The sequence below is a fragment of the Borostomias antarcticus genome (assembly GCF_949987555.1).
Source record: "Borostomias antarcticus genome assembly, chromosome: 9".
Classification (NCBI taxonomy): Eukaryota; Metazoa; Chordata; class Actinopteri; order Stomiiformes; family Stomiidae; genus Borostomias; species Borostomias antarcticus.
Genome location: NC_140242.1, coordinates 26,128,835 through 26,149,617, shown reverse-complemented (window position 1 = coordinate 26,149,617; position 20,783 = coordinate 26,128,835). Strand labels below are relative to the sequence as shown.

The following is a 20,783-nucleotide window of genomic DNA, read 5'->3' as shown; positions in this document are numbered from 1 at the left end:
TCTAGGTCCAGAGGGTATGTGTGTGTGTGTGTGTGTGTGTGTGTGTGTGTGTGTGTGTGTTTGGCAGGCCCTATTAGGGACACCTACACTGCTATCTACACCTGTATTTACATCAGCTCAGACAGGAGCGCTGCTTCCTGTGTCATACTGCTACTGGGTCTAGTGGGTTAGCTCTCCCTCGGTCTCTCCCTCGGTCTCTCCCTCGGTCTCTACTGGGTCTAGTGGGTTAGCTCTCCCTCGGTCTCTACTGGGTCTAGTGGGTTAGCTCTCCCTCGGTCTCTACTGGGTCTAGTGGGTTAGCTCTCTCTCGGTCTCTCCCTCGGTCTCTACTGGGTCTAGTGGGTTATCTCTCCCTCGGTCTCTACTGGGTCTAGTGGGTTATCTCTCCCTCGGTCTCTACTGGGTCTAGTGGGTTATCTCTCCCTCGGTCTCTACTGGGTCTAGTGGGTTCTCTCTCCCTCGGTCTCTACTGGGTCTAGTGGGTTAGCTCTCCCTCGGTCTCTACTGGGTCTAGTGGGTTAGCTCTCCCTCGGTCTCTACTGGGTCTAGTGGGTTATCTCTCCCTGGGTCTCTACTGGGTCTAGTGGGTTAGCTCTCCCTCGGTCTCTACTGGGTCTAGTGGGTTAGCTCTCCCTCGGTCTCTCCCTCGGTCTCTACTGGGTCTAGTGGGTTAGCTCTCCCTCGGTCTCTCCCTCGGTCTCTACTGGGTCTAGTGGGTTAGCTCTCCCTCGGTCTCTACTGGGTCTAGTGGGTTAGCTCTCCCTCGGTCTCTCCCTCGGTCTCTACTGGGTCTAGTGGGTTAGCTCTCCCTCGGTCTCTACTGGGTCTAGTGGGTTAGCTCTCCCTCGGTCTCTACTGAGCGTACCGTCAACATCCCAGTCCTTTGTCTCCCATGGGGCTTTGCGTTATCATAGCAACAGGGAATGGAACCATATTTCATGACACCGCAACATCCTCTCGCTTTGGTAACAGGTGTGACGTCAGAGGGTGGTGGACGGGTGTGTGTGTGTTCGGGGGGGGGGGTTCTTAGTGACCTGTGGTTGCAGAGAAATTAAGGATATGTGCTTTCCCAAGACCACACAGCCATGGATTGGATCCGGGGTACATTGCTTAGTCAGTCAGTTCACAGCCCTCTCCTGTATAGGTGAGGGAACGTGGACAGGGTCCTCCAGTCTCCATGACAATCTGCCTATGAGTTGTGGCAATCTAGCTGGACTGTAAACTGAAATGTTACCTCACACTAGACAATTACTCTCTCTCTCTCTCTCTCTCTCTCTCCATCCCTTCTTTCCTTTTCCTTCTTTCCAAACATGCTGATTTTCATTCAGACTATCCTTCCATCTACATCATCTCTCCTGTTCTTCCTGAAATCCCTCCATCATTCCATTATTCTCTTCCTTGACTAGTACTTTCTAATTCTCTCCTTGTCTGCCCAGTGTGTGTGTGTGTGTGTGTGTGTGTGTGTGTGTGTGTGTGTGTGTGTGTGCGCGCGCACGTGTGTACGGGCAAGTGTAAACCAAGTGTGAGTGTGTGTGTGAGTGTATCGTAGACCCCGCGGTGTGTCAGACAGCATGTTTGTGTGTGTACATCCTATACCACAGTACATCAGTATAACATCAGTGAGCTCCTCCAGGCCCCTCTCTGTCTCTCTGTCTCTCTGTCTCTCTGTCTCTCTGTCTCTCTGTCTCTCCGTCTCTCCGTCTCTCTGTCTCTCTGTCTCTCCGTCTGTCCTCCTCGTCCTCGTCTAAAAGCCTGTGATATGGCAGTAGGCCTCCAGGCTGGAGAACAGGATGTAGAGGAACCACAGCCCCAGGAAGAACAGGCTGGTCACGAGGCGAGGCACGCGCGGGCCCCCCAGCTCTCCGCCAATGGAGGGCCGGCGCCGGAACAGCAGGATGCCCATGGCGATGAAGGCGAAGATGGTGAAGAGCGTGACGGAGAAGGCCAGCGAGCCGGGGTCCACGCGGAACTCTTGGCCCTTGGCTTGCCAGTAGACCGCCGCCAGCGACCACGCCACGCCGATGCCCAGGAACACGTTGACGGCGTTGCTGCCGGTTACGTTGCCCACGCAGGCGTCGGCGTGCTGGTCCTGAGTGGCCGCCACCTTGCTGGCGAACGTGTCTGGAGAGGGGGGGGGGGGGGGGGGTAGAAAAGGGGAGGAAGGGGGGGGGGGGGGTTGAAAAGGGGAGGAAGGGGGGGGGGGGGGGTTGAAAAAAGAGAGAATGCTTTAGCTGAGGTGCAGAGCCAACACACACACATACTGTACACACTCTTGATCACACACTCACCGGGGATGGACGTCCCCAGCGCCACAAACACCACGGCTGTGACCGAGTCCCTGAGGCCCACGGTGCAGCCGAAGTGAGACGCCAGGTCGCCGATGATGGCGGTGAGGACGCCGATAACGGAGATGGACACGGTGAAGCAGGCCCAGCCGTTCCAGTATTCGGTGGGCGGGACGCAGGCAAACAGAACCTTCCAGAACACCGTCAGGAAGTGCATGACGTAGTCGTAGCAAGACGGGAGCCTCTCCTCGCGACCCTCCTCCTCGTCATCGTCACCGTCACCTGAAAGGGTGGGCGGAAGGGAGGAGTGGGGTATTTGCCATTCAGTTTAATACCAGCAAAACATTTTCCTGTCCACTAGGGGGCATCCTTATACCAGAAATGACTCATACTGGCCCTCAGAAACGCCTAACACCACACACATAAAGTTGACAGATAACCAACACAGGAACCCATGCTAACCTTGGTAAAATAAAAACAACTGAGGGGAAGGCTAGAAACCTTAGAGAATACCATTCAGCAAACAAACTGGATGAGATCCACAGACAATGTCTTGCATCAGAGACATAGGCCTCTTAGCTTGGGAGGTAGAGTGGCTGGCTGGGGACTGCAAGGTTCGCAAAGGTCCCCGGTTCGATCCCAGCTCCCGACGTGTGCCGAAGTGTCCTTGAGCAGGACACCGAACCCCAAAATAGCTCACGTGCAGCACGGCAGCAAGAAGGTCTCCGGGCATTTCTGTGCGGAGTTTGCATGTTCTCCCCATGTTTGCATGTTCTCCCCATGTTTGCATGTTCTCCCCATGTTTGCATGTTCTCCCCATGTTTGATGTTCTCCCCATGTTTGCATGTTCTCCCCATGTTTGCATGTTCTCCCCATGTTTGCATGTTCCCCCCATGTTTGCAAGGGTTTCCCAAAATAACCCAATTTAAAATAAATGCAGAAGAACAGATGCTCTTCAGACCATGATCTGGACTGAGCACTTGGACCTGGTCCCCGGGCGCCATGAGCGATGGCTGCCCACTGCCCCTGGAGGACGGCTTGGATGGGACAAATGCAGGGAACAATTACCACCGGTGACCCCCGAAAATTGCATGTGTGGGTGCTGTGTTCTGTGTTGCCTCTCACTGTGGGTGTGATGTGTGTGTCACTGTGTGGACGAATAAAGCCCCCCCCCCGCCCCCCCCCCCCCAGGTCCTGTAATTTAAAATTTATGTTTCTAAATCTGTGGTCAATTGATGTCTCTGACATTTAAATCTGTGGTACAGTAGGTCAACAAAAGAGAAAGGCTTGAATTGCTTTATGAAATACTGCCCTTTATGAAAGGCAAATGTTAGATGTAATCTGATTCTTGACCATGAGTCATAGGCCTCAAAAGTAAGTGAGCGATTAAGTTAAAATAAATAAATAATGGCGATTAAGTTCAAAAAGGAAGATGGTGAAGAGCCAGTTACAGTGACACCAACGTACGCACGCACACACGCACACGCACAACACACACACACATCTCACCTGCACTGACAGTCACAGCTTCCACGAACTGTTCTCTCCAGGAGTGTGTGCCGATCACCAGCGCCAGGTTGGTCTTCTTAATGAGCTTGTCAACGGTGCTCTACCAATCACAAACACAGACAACACATTCAGCAGCCAATTAGGAGGCCGGCACAGGAGAGGAAGGCCCGTCACTGAGAGAGAGAAACGCTGAGAGGAGATGTCTGAGAGGGGAAGTGCCACTGCAGGGGATAAAGATGGATCAATCACACACACACCACATACTGTAGTACACACACACACACAAACACGCACACACAAGCGCACGCACACACACACACATGCAAACACAAACAAGCGTGCGCACACACACAAGCGCACACACACTCACACAAGCGCACGCACTCACACACACACACAGCTGAAATCCCATCTATATCGCAACAAGAGATTCGTAAACACGCCTGCTTCCATTGTGTTCACCTGCTAGTTTCCCTTTCAGAAGGTTAAGCCCAAGCCTGTTCAGCTCGGTGGTATTGACCCACTGTTGTATCTCATGAAGATTAGTGCCAGCCAATTAAAACTACAATCCCCTTGACTTTGTTCTGTACAACGGCAAATCCTAACTGACAAGGTGCAACAATGGCCACAACCTAATCAGCCTGCGATGTGGTTTCATTGGATCATGAGCTGATCCTCAGATGGGACTGGATCAACATTCAAGGGGAAAGTTATGAGATACATCTCAAGTGCGACTGGGACAGAACTCTACCTCTGTACTGTAGGTTTCTCTCTGAGTGTAGCTAATGCCTGCCATTGATTGTTCTGTATTGCCCCCCATGCGGATTATGAAAGTAGTATGAGGATGTAGGAGACTGAGGATATAGGAGACTGAGGATATAGGAGGACTGAGGATATAGGAAGACTGAGGATATAGGAGACTGAGGATATAGGAAGACTGAGGATATAGAACGTTTGAGGATATAGAAGACTGAGGATATAGGAGAACTGAGGATAAAGAAGGAATGAGGATATAGAAGACTGAGAACATAGGAGTCTGAGGATATAGGAAACTGAGGATATAGGAGACTGAGGATATAGGAAAGAGAGGATATAGGAGACTGATGATAGGAGGTTTGAGGATATAGGAGACTGAGAACATAGGAGTCTGATGATATAGATATAGGAGACTGAGGATATAGGAATGGGAGGATATAGGAGACCAAGGATATAGGAGACTGAGGATATAGGAAACTGAGGATATAGGAGACTGAGAATAGAGGAGACTAAGAACATACAAATACATACAGTAGGAGGATATAGGAGACTGAGGATATAGGAGGACTAAAGATATAGGAGGTTTGAGGACATAGGATGTGTGACTGAGGATGTAGGATACTGAGGATATAGGGGGATTGAGGATATAGGAGACAACATAGGAGTCTGAGGATATAGAAGACTGAGGATATAGGAGTATTGAGGATATAGGAAACTGACGATATAGAAGGACTGAGGATATAGGAAACTGAGGATATAGGAGTCTAAGGATATAGGAGACTGAGGATATAGGAGACTGAGAACATAGGAGTCTGAGGATATAGGAGACTGAGGATATAGGAGGATTGAGGATATAGGAAACTGAGGATATAGGAGGATTGAGGATATAGGAGGGTTGAGGATAGGATGATTGAGAATATAGGAGACTGAGGATACAGGAGGAATGAGGATCTAGGAGGAATGAGAATAGGAGGCTTGAGAATGTAGGAGGTTTGAGGATATACTATAGGAGGGGGAGGTGGTAGGGATGGAGAGAGCCTGCTGTTGTACTGTGATCGTGATACAAGTAGTGACAGCATGGAGAAATAAAGGGGGAAGATTTGGGGTAGATGTGAGGGGAGAGATATCTAATGTTTGTGATATACGGGGGGGGGGGGGCGCTCTACTGTAAATACTGTAGCAGGGTTGTAGTTTGTCACCTTGAACTCGTAGGACTCCTCGATGACCACCTCCAGCCTGCTGTGCTCCCCAAGAATCGGCTTCCCCATCTCAGCTATACGCCTGGCCTCCTCCTCCTCTGCACTCATCTGGCCCTCCGGGTCCTCTGTAGGGGGAGGGGCAAGGGGGTTGGAGAGAGAAAGGACAGGAGGACGTGAGAAAGAGACGTGGAGGAAGAGAGGGGGAGAAGGCAGAGAGAGAGAGAGAGGGAAATTGAAATGCCAGCATGCCATATAGACCGATATTTTGAGACCACCCTATCAATAATTGAGTTTGAGTCAGCATTATTTCTTGCTATCACTTCCGTGCATCAGGTCATGTGTGTGTGTGTGTGTGTGTGTGTGTGTGTGTGTGTGTGTGTGTGTGTGTGTGTGTGTGTGTGCGTGCGTGCCTGCAGGATGAGAGGTGGAGCATGTGTGGGCGTGAGGGAAAAAGAGATGTAGAGATTAGAGGAGTGAAATCACAAGAAGATGAAAGGAGGAGACGCAGAGAAAGAGAGGAGGGTAAACTGGAGGAGGAGGAGGAGGAGAAGGAGGAGAGGAATGGACAGAACACACTAAGGGAAACAGACGGAGAGAGAGAGAGTGGACGAGGGGAGGTGAGCGGAGATGAACGATGAGACTGCAAAGAGAGAAAGGTGGAGGCAGAGAGAGGGGAGAGAGAGAAGAGAGAGGAAAAGAGAGGTGAGAGAGAAACCGTGATTAAAGAGAGAGAGGAGAGAGAGAGGGACATTAAGTAAAGCAGAGGGGTGAAAGAAAGGTGACAAAAAAATAAAGGATGCATGGTGACATGCGGTGTAGGAAGACTTCCTGGTCAACTGCCTGTCAGTTAGAAGAATGGAGCAGCCAAGCCAATCAGAGATTAGCGTTCAGCTTTGACCTCAGACCCACAGAACAGCTCTAATGCCGGGCTCAGACTACAGGATTTTGGGCCGATTTATCCCCGATTCACCCCTCCCGACAATCGGAGGAGAAATCTGGTCTGGAACGTTGGTCGGGGCCGATGATCGGTCCAGATGATCTTGTAATGTGAGGGGTTTACAGATCCAGATGATCTTGTAATGTGAGGGGTTTACAGATCCAATCTTATACCTCCCGATCGGCTCGCAGACCCATCGGGGCAGCCCCGATAATATCAAACAAGTTTGATATTTAAGATTATTACGTCCCGACTTTACAAGTGAGACGGCGAGACCAGTGGTTCGTTGCTCCCTCGGGCACGATAAGATCCTGTAGTGTGTGCTGAGCCGTTATTTTCAAATCTTGCTGTGTGTGCTTGTTTGAGATGCGCAAGAAGAATATCTGTTAAGATTCTCCTTATGTGCGTGATGTAACCCAATTTAGAAATTGGTTAGGATTTTAAATATCCTGTAGTGTGAGGGAATGGAGGGCTTCAGCTCTGCTGGAGTATCACTCATCCGCTATTCTCCAGGCCTCTCAGGGACCAGTGTGTGTGTGTGTGTGTGTGTGTGTGAGAGAGGGAGAGAGAGAGAGAGAGAGAGAGAGAAAGAAAGAAAGATAGATAGATAGAAAAAAGAAAGATAAACAACACAGGCAGCTCGGTGCGTGTGCAGGGATTACACCCCTGACTCCCTCTCGCCTCTTCAAAGCACACAGCCTTTAATAACGGGATGAGCCACGTGAGGCTTTTCTGCTCTGCAGGATGCCGCAGCTCCACAGACCCGCCTGGCAGGCAGCAGTGTCCCCACAGCACCAGGGCTCTTCAACAGACCGGCAGGGCAACCCTCCTCTGCGGCCCCGGACGGCTCTCTCATGCCCGGCTCACACTACAGGATTTTTGGGCCGATTCATCCCCGATTCACCCCTGCCGACAATCGGAGGTGAAACCTGCTCTGGTGCGTTGGTCGGTACCGATGCTCGGCCCAGATCATCTTGTAATGTGAGGGGTTTACAGATCCATTTATATACCTCCCGATCAGCTCGTAGACCCGTCGGGGCGGCCCGATATTATCAAACATGTTCGATATTTAAGATCATTAAGAAAGAAAGTGATAGTGTAACTGTCTGTAATATTTTGTTCTTTTGAGAACTTTTAGTTTGAAGTTTAGTATTGTACAAATTTACCAATGTTTGTATACCTTTATTTTGAAGGACGCTGCCGCTAGAGATGCATGTGCAGGCAGGTGTCGGTCAGATCAAAGAAGAAGCAACTCGTTCGGTGTGAGAGAATATGAACCCGCTCACTAGAGATTAAGCATAACCTACAGATTCCTGGTTTAGGTCTGTAAACTCTGATACTAGTTCGGTATACTGATGAGCAAGTTTTGGCAAGTGCCTAGCTACGTTGTTGATATCCTACATCGCAAAACAGCGTTCCGACATCCTCTTAGCACCCTTGATAAGCGGAGTGAGGTATGAATATCCATGTTGTGTAGCCTACTATTGTTTGTTCTTTATTTTGTTCATGGTGCATTTCCAGAGATGTATAGACCTAGATTGTTTAATTTTGTGAAGCTATGAAGTTGTAGGCCTAATTGTTCATTGTATTCTTTATAGTTTTCACGGTGCTCGTCATGGTGCTCATTGAGAATAAATGCACCCGTTGAGACACTCTACTCTTCGTCTTCTTGAAAATATCGAGGGCTGCTACAGTGAAAACTCATCGCTGAGCACTGACGACGACCCAACGCCTCATCTGCCACCTTGTGCCTCGAGAGCAGTGTTGGGCAGTAACGCGTTACTAGTAACGCGCTACAGTAATAATATTACTTTTTCCAGTAACGAGGGGTGTAGCGAGTTACTAATCACATTTCAGTAATAATATTACAGTTACTTGCCCCCAGAAAGCTCGCTACTGCATTACTTTTGTCATAGGCCTGCTCTGTTTATTTATTTTCGTTTTACAAAGGGTGAAATAAAGTTTTGATTTCAGATTGAAGAACGTTCCGCTCATATCACGTCCCGTCACATTATAACCAGGCAAGCAGCGAGCGAGCGGAGCTATTTGAACATGACGACGTTAACATTCCATGGCTGGAAATACGCACACTATTTCGATTTCCTGGAACTGAAAGACAACAAGAATGTTGTCGTCAAGTGTAAACTGTGTGTAAGTTCTACTAAGACTCTTTCTTGGGCCAGAAACACCACCTCAAATCTCCTGAAACATTTGCTACGCCAACACAGCAACATGAAGTTGGTGGAAAGAGAACCGGACCGTGATGAGCACGCTGCAAAAGGTAGTCAATATGGAAAGTAATATATTACATAAGTAACTAGTTACTTTTGGTTGGGAGTAATAAGTAAAGTAACGATATTACTTTTAAAAAGGGTAATGAGTAATAAGTAATATATTACATTTTTTGAGTAACGAGCCCAACACTGCTCGAGAGAATCTGAATCTGAAGTCCCGCCATCGGCCGACCTTGTAACCTGGACTCAGGCAAGATCAGTCCAGTAGCTACGCAGTCAGAGACTTTGAAAAGTAGCCTAAAGTTGTATATATTTGGACTGGAGAAATATTGATGCATGTTTTCTGATGTAATGTATTTGATTTAGTAATATGATCTAACATGCCTAAAGTTAATTTCATCTCTTGAATTTATAACTACTCAACCTGTATTAAGGGGACAATTGTGTAACTGCTGTAATTGAGATTTATTCAGTGCTAGTTTGATAGAAATCCTTTAGGTGTTTAAAGTAGTAGTATATGTCTAGGGCGTTACTCAGTGCTAACAGTTAGTTTATATTCACTGAAGTTCAAAACTCAGATCCATAACACTCTAAAGTCATACGTAATCAAACAACAGTCACAAGCCAAACAAAATGTCGACCACTGAAGATACAACAGTTAACACACAAGAGGTCACTGACCCTGAAGAGACAGCAGCTAAAACAGAACAGGTTGGGTCAAGTTCTCGTGAAAGAAACTTAACTGACAAGGGCCAAGAGATGCGCGAACAGGATGCAAAGAAACATGCAAGGGCATTTACCAAGGCTTATACCTCCTGGAGGTATGTGGCAAGAGAAGCTAGAACAGCACTAAAATCATTCTGTTCACAAGAAGATCTTGATAAAATTAAACTAGATGTCCAGGCCAAGCACAATGTAATAAGTGAATGTTATGAGCCCATTCAACGCAACTGCACTGCTACTCCAGACATTGTCAAGAGAATGGATGCCTGTCTCTCAATAAGTTCAGAAATATGTGAAATGGTAGATAAACGTCTGGAAATCGTTAATGAGCCCTTTAATAATCAACTTGCGAAGGAAAATGTTAGGATGGTGTTAAATAAGGAGGAATATGCATCTGTCTTTGAAAGCACAAACACAGAAACAACAGTCTCAGAGTCATCACAGCAATTAGCCAACCACCCAAAAGTCCCCTCCAAAGCCTTAAGCTGCAACTCAAATACTACTTCCAAAGCCTCCAGCAAGCGAGCTGATGCAGAAGCCGAACTTGCTGCTCAAGAAGAACAAGCTAAGTCCCTGCAGGAAATTCATATTCAGCAAGCAAGACTTCGTCAGCTAGAGACAGAGGTGCAAGAAGAGAAAACAAAGCTACAGCTGCTGGAAGCACAGAAAGGTGTTAGAGTAGCAGCGGCACGGGTTAGAGTATACAAAAGCTTCGAAGGTGATTCTAAGTACTGTGACAAAGAAATTGATATCACACCGTTCTCCGTTCCTGACAAGAAACCGCTCTTTGTTCCTCAAAATGCTGAGTCAAAGGTTCAATTAAATCCAGAAGCGATAACATTCCAACCTACACAAGTACCCAGTAAAATACCAGTGACTCTGGAGAAGGATAATCTCACCCAGGCAATCATCAGCTCACTGAGTATGAGCCGTCTACCTGCTCCAGAGCCAACAACCTTCTCTGGTGAACCCTTAAAGTTCATAGAATGGAAAATGACCTTCATGGCCTTGATAGACAAACAGCCTCTACCAGCTAGCCAGAAGATGTTCTATCTAAAAAAGTATCTAGCTGGAGAAGCTCTCAAGGCCGTGGAAGGTTTCTTCTATAGAAACTCAGAGGACGCATATAAAGGAGCCTTGAGAGTCCTACAAGAGAGATATGGAAACCCCTTCATCGTACAAAGGGCCTTTCGAGACAAACTAACGAAGTGGCCCAAGGTCAGTTTGAGTGATTCTCCTGCCCTCCGAGAGTTTGCAGACTTCCTACAAAGTTGCGCCGAGGCAATGCCCCACGTTAAAGGATTGTCCATTCTGAATGACTGTGAAGAAAATCACAAGATGCTTACGAAACTACCAGAGTGGATCGTGCGCAGATGGAGTAGAGTTGTTGTGAGAGAGCTAGATGAATCTGGGGAGTATCCAAGCTTCTCATGCTTCACGGAGTTCATCCAAACAGAAGCCCGTATAGCTTGTAACCCCATCGCCTCTCCTTTCTTAATGAGTCACAAGCCTACGGATGAAAGAGTTCCTAAAAGAGCTAGAGCACTCAACACTAGTGTTCAGAAGAACAACTCCACCTCTGAGAAACAAGAAACGTCTAACTCCAAGCCAAAACCACCTTGCCCAATCTGTGCTGACGAAGCGCATGGTGTGGCCAAATGCCCAACATTTGCAGAGAAAACTATGCAGGATAAGAAGGCTTACATTTTTGAAAATCACCTCTGCTTCGGATGTCTGAAAAAGGGACACAGCAGCAAAGACTGCAAGAGGCGACATACTTGTAGCACATGTAGCCGACGTCATCCTACCTGCTTGCATGAAGAGAGAGATAAAAGGCCTGTGGAAGCATTAGAGAAAAGGTCCTCTCCCACAGATGATGCTGCAAGCCAGGAGGTCCATACGGCCACAGCGCACACAGTGTTCCAACGAGCCTCTGCCACCTCAAGTATTGTTCCCGTTCTCATGTCATCAACAGAAGAGCCACAGAGAGAAGTTCTCACTTATGCTCTACTCGACACGCAGAGTGACTCAACCTTCATCTTGGAAGATCTACTTGAAGAGCTAACGGTAAACACTCAACCAGTGCAGCTGAAGCTTAGCACGATGACAGCTGTTGACACAGTCGTATTAAGTAAAAGTGTTCGTGGACTACAGGTCCGAGGTCTAAACTCTGAAAAGCAGATCCAGCTACGCCAAGCCTACGCCCGGAACTTCATTCCAGTAGAAAGGTCCTATATTCCTACTAAGAAGACCGCACTGCAATGGCCTCATCTCAAACATCTAGCGAACAAGCTGCCTCCACTGCAAAGCTGTGAAGTGGGACTGCTAATCGGAAATGACTGTCCACTAGCATTAGCTCCCCTTGAGGTTGTCACAGGAGGTGATAACGACCCCTTTGCACAGAAAACTGAACTGGGATGGAGCATAATAGGCTCTTCCAACCCACATCTAGATCGACAGGGGAACCACAGTTATGTGAATCGCATCGCAGTGAAGGAAATACTAGCTCCATCATCCGCAGATGTGCTGAAGGTCTTGGAATCAGACTTTAATGAAAGGAGGTATGAAGACAAGGACAAGTACGTATCCCAGGACGATGTTCGCTTCGTGCAACTTCTTAGTGACAAAATCAGGCAGAGGGAAGACGGACACTATGAGATGCCTCTCCCTTTCAAGACGAGTAGTCCACCTCCACTACCAAACAACAAGAAGCTAGCTACGGTCCGACTGCAGTACTTAAAAAAGAGGTTGACGGCCAACAAAGACTATCGCGACCAGTACACAGCTTTCATGGAGGATATGCTGATCAAAGGTGATGCGGAGCCAGCACCCCAAATGCCTGAGGGACAGACTGTGTGGTACATACCACACCATGGTGTGTACCACCAGAAGAAGCCAGAAAAGAAAAGGATTGTGTTCGATTGTTCAGCAAAGTACCGGGGTGTCTCTCTAAATGACATGTTGCTGACGGGCCCTGATCTGATCAACTCCTTGGTGGGAGTGCTCTGTCGCTTTAGGAGAGAATCCGTAGCTGTGATCTGCGACATCGAGAAGATGTTCCACCAATTCCCTGTCTCTCCTGAATTACGGAACTACCTACGGTTCCTCTGGTGGGAGAATGGAAACTTGGAAGGAGAACCACAAGAGTACCAGATGGCTGTCCATCTTTTCGGCGCGGCCTCGTCCCCTGGGTGTGCCAACTTTGGCTTGAAGTACCTGGCTCGACAACACAAAGAGGACTATCCTACAGCCTCATTCTTTATTGAGAATGATTTCTATGTAGATGATGGCCTAACCAGTGTCCCCTCAGTAGAAGAGGCCAAGAAGCTGGTCGTAGAAGCACAAGAGTTGTGCAGACGAGGAGGTCTGCGTCTCCACAAATTCAATTCGAATAAAAGAGAAGTCTTGGATGCTGTGGACCCTTCAGAAAGAGCAGTAGTAATGGAACCTCTCAAACTTGGTCTGAACGCAGCACCCGCAGAACGTGCTCTCGGTATTCAGTGGTCGCTAGAACATGACACCCTCAGCTTCAATGTCGACTTACCAGACAGGCCCTCAACACGCCGTGGTGTCTTATCAGTCATCGCTTCCTTGTACGATCCTCTGGGATTTGTCGCTCCATTCATCCTTAGCGGAAAGCGCATTCTTCAGGAGCTGTGTCGTCGAGGCACTGGATGGGATGACCCACTTCCTGATGACTTAAGCCCATGGTGGGAGAAATGGAAGAGCGGTCTCCAGAAGCTGAAGGAAGTATCAATACCGAGATGCTACCGTCCACTAAACTTTGGCCAACCTGTCACCACAGAACTGCATCACTTCTCGGATGCTAGTAATGTGGGATATGGGACTTGCTCCTATCTCAGGTACAAGAATGTAAAGGGTGAAGTTCATAGTAGTCTGGTGATTGCCAAAGCTAGAGTTGCACCGACGAAGCTCACAAGTATCCCAAGACTAGAACTATCAGCGGCTGTGGTCTCTGCAAAATTGAGTATCATGCTGAAAGACGAGCTTGAAATGCAGATCGACAAGGAGTTCTTCTGGACAGACTCTCAGGTTGTCCTGGCGTATATTAATAACGAAGCACGGAAATTTCATATCTTTGTTGCTAATCGTGTGCAACTGATAAGAGAGAATACAGATCCCAGTCAGTGGTACTACATAGACACCGCAGAGAACCCAGCCGACCACGCTTCCAGAGGTCTCTCCGCATCAGACATCTTGGAGACAAACTGGCTAACTGGACCTAAGTTCCTGTGGGAGCAGGAAACGTACACAAGGACTTATCTGTCAAATGAGCTGCTCATTGGCGATCCTGAAGTCAAAACCAGCCACGTCTTTGCAACCAAACATGAAGTTTCCCAGGCAGACTTCCTCACCCGCCTGAGTCGATTTTCTTCCTGGGCGAGACTCATCAAGGTGGTTGCAAGAATCAAGAGGTTGAAGTCTGACCAAGAACGTAGCAGAGAACTGGTGACTGTAGAAGAACGCGAGAGAGCTGCTGAGATTATAATACAGCTTGTACAACAAGAAGCCTTCTCTCAAGAGATGAAGATACTTCAAAGAGGAGACAGTCTTTCAAGCTCAAGCCCTCTGTTTCATCTTGATCCTGTCTTGGACAGAGGTATTCTGCGTGTTGGGGGAAGACTGAAGAATTCATCTCTAAGTCTTGAGCTTAAACACCCTATCATCCTCCCTAAAGAAAGCCACATCACCAGGCTGATCCTGACTCACTACCATGCCCAGATTCACCATCAGGGCCGAAGTCAAACTCTGATGGAAGTTAGAGCGAGTGGGTTTTGGATCATGGGTGGGAGTAGGTCAGTTGCCAGGTTGATTCACAACTGTGTGAGATGCAGGAAACTCCGGCGCCCAGTGGAAGAGCAACGTATGGCTGAACTGCCGAAAGAGCGCGTCGAAGTGTCTGCTCCTTTCATGTACTGTGGCATGGATTGTTTCGGCCCATTCCTCACCAAGAAAGCCCGGAAGGAGCAAAAGAGGTACGGCCTCATATTCACTCTCCCGAGCAATACATATAGAAATGGTAGAGGATTTATCTACGGACATGTTCATCAACGCTCTAAGATGTTTTATCAGTCTTCGGGGAGCTGTACGTCAACTCCGCTGCGATCAAGGCACCAACTTCATGGGTGCGAGTAATGAGCTCAAGGAAGCACTGAAGCAGTGTGATGACAGGAAACTAGAGGCTTTCTTAGCAGAGAAGCAGTGTGAGTTTGTTTTCAATGCACCCTCGGCAAGTCACGCTGGAGGCGTTTGGGAGCGCCAAATTCGTACTGTTCGAAATGTACTGAATGGCATACTCTCTCAATACCCTGGCAGACTGGATGACTCCTCTCTCAGAACTCTGTTCTATGAAGCTATGGCTATTGTAAACAGCCGTCCCTTAACTGTGGACGGAGCAAACGACCCTATGTCAGTGGAACCCTTAACACCAAACCACCTCATCTTGATGAAGTCCAAGGTTGCCCTCCCACCTCCTGGGGAATTTGTAAAAGAAGATGTGTATGCAACTAAGAGGGGGCAACGAGTCCAATATCTCATCGAACAGTTCTGGAGCCGTTGGAAAAGGGAATATCTCTCCAACATCTCTACACGGCAGAAATGGCATACTCCCAGGCGCAACCTTAAAGTGAATGACTTGGTCATCGTCAAGGAAGACACACTTCCTAGAAATCAGTGGCATCTAGGACGAGTAATTGAAACCACAGAAGAGGGTGATGGTTTGGTGCGTCGGGTCAAGGTATTAATAGGGAAACAAGACCACACTTCTAAACCTTCGGTCCAAGAAAGGCCAATTCAGAAATTGGTTCTTCTCTTAGAGAGTGAATGATTAGAGAACGTATCTCCCTCAGACTTAGTTAGTCATATCATATAGCTGTGAAACTTAAATTGGGTTTAGATAGGGAATCGTGTATGATTCACTCAAATTAGTTTATCCTCATCTTCATTCATCATAACATGATTGGTGGGAGTGTAACTGTCTGTAATATTTTGTTTTCTTTTGTTCTCTTTTGAGAACTTTTAGTTTGAAGTTTAGTATTGTACAAATTTACCAATGTTTGTATACCTTTATTTTGAAGGACGCTGCCGCTAGAGATGCATGTGCAGGGAGGTGTCGGTCAGATAAAAGAAGAAGCAACTCGTTCGGTGTGAGAGAATATGATCCCGCTCACTAGAGATTAAGCATAACCTACAGATTCCTGGTTTAGGTCTGTAAACTCTGATACTAGTTCAGTAGACTGGTGAGCAAGTTTTGGCAAGTGCCTAGCTACGTTGTTGCTGTCCTACATCGCAAAACAGCGTTCCGACATCCTCTTAGCACCCTTGATAAGCGGAGTGAGGTATGGACATCCAAGTTGTGTAGCCTACTGTTGTTTGTTCTTTATTTTGTACATGGTGCATTTCCAGAGATGTATAGACCTAGATTGTTTAATTTTGTGAAGCTATGAAGTTGTCGGCCTAATTGTTCATTGTATTCTTTATAGTTTTCACGGTGCTCGTCATGGTGCTCATTGAGAATAAATGCACCCGTTGAGACACTCTACTCTTCGTCTTCTTGAAAATATCGAGGGCTGCTACAATGAAAATCTACTGTTCATTTGGTCTATGCAGCCCTATGCTCTGAACACTACTCTACTTGTGCAGTGGAGATTGGCGGGTTGGTTTTGGTGTACTTCTTCCAGTCCCTAGTATGGGTTGGGGTTAGAATAAGGGTTGGTGTTGGGACAGGATCTGACCTATAAGGCAAGGGGTAACGGTTGGAGTGAAAGGATGAACATGTGGAGGTTTGGGGTATAGTCCCATAAAGTCATCCCCACCGGGTCTTGAACACTGGTCTCCCGGGTGGGAGTCCAATGCTCTGACCAACAGAGAAATACAGGCCAACATTGTCGGGAGTAAGGGAGGGAGGGAGGGAGGTAAATGAAATGTGGCGTCTGCCCTCTGGTGGTGGGCTGTGGTACATGTGCGTCGGACACACGCACATACCAACCTGCACATACGTGCACACGCACATGTACGCATGCACTCACGTACACGCTTTTCATGAAATAAGTCGCCAGGGGGGTCTGGAAAGTCGCTAAATCTCGCTAAATTGGCATCACTGGTTGTGCACGAACGCGTTCAAAATAACGACGTTCGTGCGTTTCACAGGAGAATGGTAACGTACCGAGCCTCTCTTTTAGGGTTAGTTCCTTGTAACTGAACGAGTTCAGTTTTTATTATGTTTTGTCCAGTGATGTCCACAAAATATTGTGAAAGTTCTTGTGTTGCCTGATTTGCAATTTATGCAACTTTTTGGGCGTCACCGGTCAAAATGTGCTCAGAGCACCGACGATTCTAAGGGGGTACGTTTCAAATTTGGCAACCCGAATCATTACATCATCAACAAGCACCAACTTACCCCTTGCCTTGTGTCACGCGTGCCCTGCCATAAACTCCCGTGGGTTCCATAATAACGCCACCTAGACAAGTTGCATAAAATCTTATTGCATGTAATCAATACGAACATGAAAAAATAAGGTTATTTATTATTTTGTCAAAATGTACAGTGTTGATAAAGACATACCTCTTTTTAAAAAAAGTAATATTAATTTAATGACAAATGATATTGTTAGCCTATTGAAGAGACAAAACCAAGTTTTACTTCTCCAACTAGGTTCACAAAAACCTAAAATACAAAGAGTCTGTCTGTTGTAGCCTATTAAACATAAGTATTAGTTCTTAGTCAGATAGATCCCTCCATTGTCTTATTAGTCTACTGGAAATGTATTCGACCCATTAATGGTCTTTCCTATGACTATTAGCTCATCAGGGAAAATAATTAAATGAAAAATCGTCACAGTTCATTTTAATGGTAATGCACTGCATAGTGCTATCAAATAAAATATTGTTAAGCCTCAATGCCATGCCCTTATCAGCATAACCATTAATAACAACAGCATCATATTAAATGGAAAAAGTGAAAATTCAAAAAGTGGCCCAAGTTACCTAATTTGAAAGGTAAAAATATGTATATTGTAACAAAAATCCAAACATTTACATAAGTTAGGATATTTAGCTAATAAATCACCAGTCTGGGTCTGGTAGGCGGTCTGGGACTAGGGCTGGTAGCCAGTCTGGGTCTGGTAGCCAGTCTGGGTCTGGTAGGCGGTCTGGGACTAGGGCTGGTAGCCAGTCTGGGGCTGGTAGCCAGTCTGGGTCTGGTAGCCAGTCTGGGTCTGGTAGGCAGTCTGGGTCTGGTAGGCGGTCTGGGACTAGGGCTGGTAGCCAGTCTGGGTCTGGTAGCCAGTCTGGGTCTGTAGGCCGTTCTGGGACTGGAGCTGGTAGCCAGTCTGGGACTGGGGCTGTTAGCTGGTCTGGGGCTGGGGCAGGTAGCCATTTGGGGTTGGGGCCTGTGCAGGTAGCTGGGCTGTGACTGATAGCTGGACTGGGGCTGGTAGCCAGACTGGGGCTGATAGCTGGACTGGGGCTGGTAGCCAGACTGGGGCTGATAGCTGGACTGGGGCTGGTAGCCAGACTGGGGCTGATAGCTGGACTGGGGCTGGTAGCCAGACTGGGGCTGGTAGCCAGACTGGGGCTGATAGCTGGTATGGGGCTGGGGCTTGGACTGAGGCTGGTAGCTGGTCTGGGGCTCAGGCTGTGGCTGGTAGATCACCTTTCTAAATGGACTAAAAGCATAAATATAGCTACTGTATTTCCTAGTTTTGGCCTAATTATTACATAATTTATGCAAAGTATGCTAATGAGGAAGGGTTACATTATTTAGTTATGGCAAGAAATTACTTTCTGGACATCAAAACATAGACTTAGACTCTAAGATCACCTTTCTAAGTTCACTAAAAGTGAAAATTCCTGATTTTGACAACATTTTTACACAATTTATGCCAACTATGCTAAAGAGGAGGAAAGGCTGCATGATTGCGCCATGGTAATAGAAGAATTTATAGCCATCACAAACATGGACTTTGAGATCACCTTTCCATGATTAAATTATTTTGCTAATTACTCAAATTACCCAACATGCAACTCTTAGAAACCAAGCTTAATCTCATCTGCCAAGCCCATAGATGCCATTTTAATCATGAAAATTCATAGGAAACAACATTGCTGGGTTTCATATAGGCCCTATACAGTAGGGATTTCCAGTAGACCATTTGGCACATGTACTGTACCTGGGCTAATGATTAAAGAACATGGACACCTCTAGCAGTAGCATGTATGTTTTAGCAGTAGCATGTATGTTCTCGGGTTAATGAATAAAGAACAGCTAGCGCCAAGGATATGTAAATTGCTTACTGTAAATAAAGCTATGGCACACAGACGCTACTAGGCTCGTCGGTAGAGAAAACGGCAACCTGTGTCAACAAACATAAAGGATACTTGGCCATCATTGGTTGGTAACCACCAAAGTAGTACTGGGAGGAATGCCAGATGGCAGAATGCATAGTTAGCATGGTGGGAGGGGTTAAGGTATAAGCCTATAAATACAAGATCATGTGTTGTATTGAGGTGGCAGATCCGGTCCATTGTGAATGTCCGGTTGAACTCATTGTGCGAGGGCATACTGATTTCTCACCTTTCTTGGACGTGAAGATGAGGTCCTTACAGGTATTGAGTCATGAGAGTCTCTGAAGTGTGTGTGTGTGTGTGTGTGCTTGCCACCTAGTGTAACTGACTGTGTGACCATGTGGCCCAGATCCTGTTTGTGGTTCTGATTGCTGCTGCAGCTGGACATGCTCAGTCCATCCACCTGGGCAGGTGCCCCCGCCCTGGGGTCCAACAGGACTTTGACGTCACCAAGGTAATCTATAAAACTGATTCCAGTCAGGGTAATGACTGCACGTCATTCTCAATGCATGTGTATTTGATGTCTGCTCAAATCAGTGCATGTCTGTGTTACTGGAAAGCCTAACACCATTGACCCCTCCTCCTCTCCTCCAGTACTTGGGACGGTGGTATGAGATAGAGAAGCTTCCTGCTGTGTTCCAGAGAGGGAAATGTCACCAGGCCACATACTCCCCACTTCCTGATGGAACTGTCCGTGTCTTAAATTCAGAGCTTCTGTGAGCAAACGTTCTTTAAAATACACTGTTTGATCATTTTGATGGTGGCTAGCTGTAAAGTGGATAGGTAATGTGGTCTCACCTGAAATACACACACGCACACACTTAACATCCCTCTCACCCTCTTAATAGGCTCAATGGGCAGGTAAACTCCATTGAGGGTGTGGCCAAAGTCAAAGACCCATCCCAGCCTGCCATTCTAGAAGTGAGCTTCTTCGAAGGTAGGTCCAAGCAGTGCCAGACCAAACCTCAACACCTGGCAGGTGTCCCTGTGCCAACCGATACCTGACTACCATCCACCTTTCTCTATCCAGGTGTTCCTGGGGGTCCGTACTGGGTCCTCTCTACAGATTACCTGAGCTATTCTCTGGTCTACTCTTGCACCGACTACGGTCTGTTCTACGTAGATTTTGCCTGGGTCTTAGCCCGCAACAGGACGCTGCCTGATGATGTCATCAGCCGTCTCCGTGACGACTTGCGCGCTGCCGGCGTCGATACCAGCCGCCTCACTGTCACCGACCAGACAGGCTGCGAGGCCATGCACTGAGAACACACACACGAATATGAAGACATGATTCTATACTTTACTTACATCAGTGATAACTAATAAAACATTTAGCTCTATTCAGCTCCTGATGGGTTTATGATCTATAATCTAGATCTGTGATCTATATGGATGGAAAACATATGTCTGTCTGCCGGCCAGGTCCACTCTCTCCGACTGTGTGAAAGGGGGATTTTAACAACACACACACGTTTGTTAAATCGACTGACATCTCGTGAGATAAGATTAGGAGTGTTGGGGTTTCATTAGATGAGCACCACACTACCCCCCACCTTAGACTTCCCCGTTTAGTTGCTACCTTTGTTCCCTGTAGTTTTAATAAATAGCCTTTGGTCCTAGTATTCAGTGTCCGTCTGTCTGTGGGTTGTGCTACACAGGTCCAAGCCCCAGTTCGGGTCGGGGTCGGCATAACGAGTACAAAACACCCACTTTATACAAGTCAATAGAGCTCTTTATTTGTTGATGTTTGCATGTTAAAACGGCACTGGCCCAC

General features: G+C 47.2%; 2 protein-coding genes across 2 annotated transcripts; one reads left to right on the top strand and one right to left on the bottom strand.

Annotated features, from left to right (window-relative positions):
• Positions 1 to 1,744: 1,744 nt before the first annotated feature.
• On the bottom strand, positions 1,745 to 7,542 carry LOC311312935 (sodium/calcium exchanger 2-like; the record flags this gene model as incomplete). The annotated part of the gene is made up of 5 exons (XM_084442943.1): positions 1,745 to 2,121; positions 2,289 to 2,567; positions 3,795 to 3,894; positions 5,750 to 5,874; positions 7,482 to 7,542. The coding sequence occupies 5 exons, from the start codon at positions 7,540 to 7,542 to the stop codon at positions 1,745 to 1,747; spliced, it is 942 nt and encodes a 313-aa protein (XP_084299069.1).
• A 5,059-nt stretch (positions 7,543 to 12,601) lies between these two features.
• Positions 12,602 to 20,272, top strand: LOC311312934 (apolipoprotein D-like; the record flags this gene model as incomplete). The annotated part of the gene is made up of 6 exons (XM_084442942.1): positions 12,602 to 13,007; positions 19,256 to 19,270; positions 19,390 to 19,463; positions 19,604 to 19,725; positions 19,858 to 19,946; positions 20,040 to 20,272. 6 exons carry the CDS (start codon positions 12,602 to 12,604, stop codon positions 20,270 to 20,272), a joined length of 939 nt encoding a protein of 312 aa, XP_084299068.1.
• Between the last annotated feature and the right edge of the window lie 511 nt (positions 20,273 to 20,783).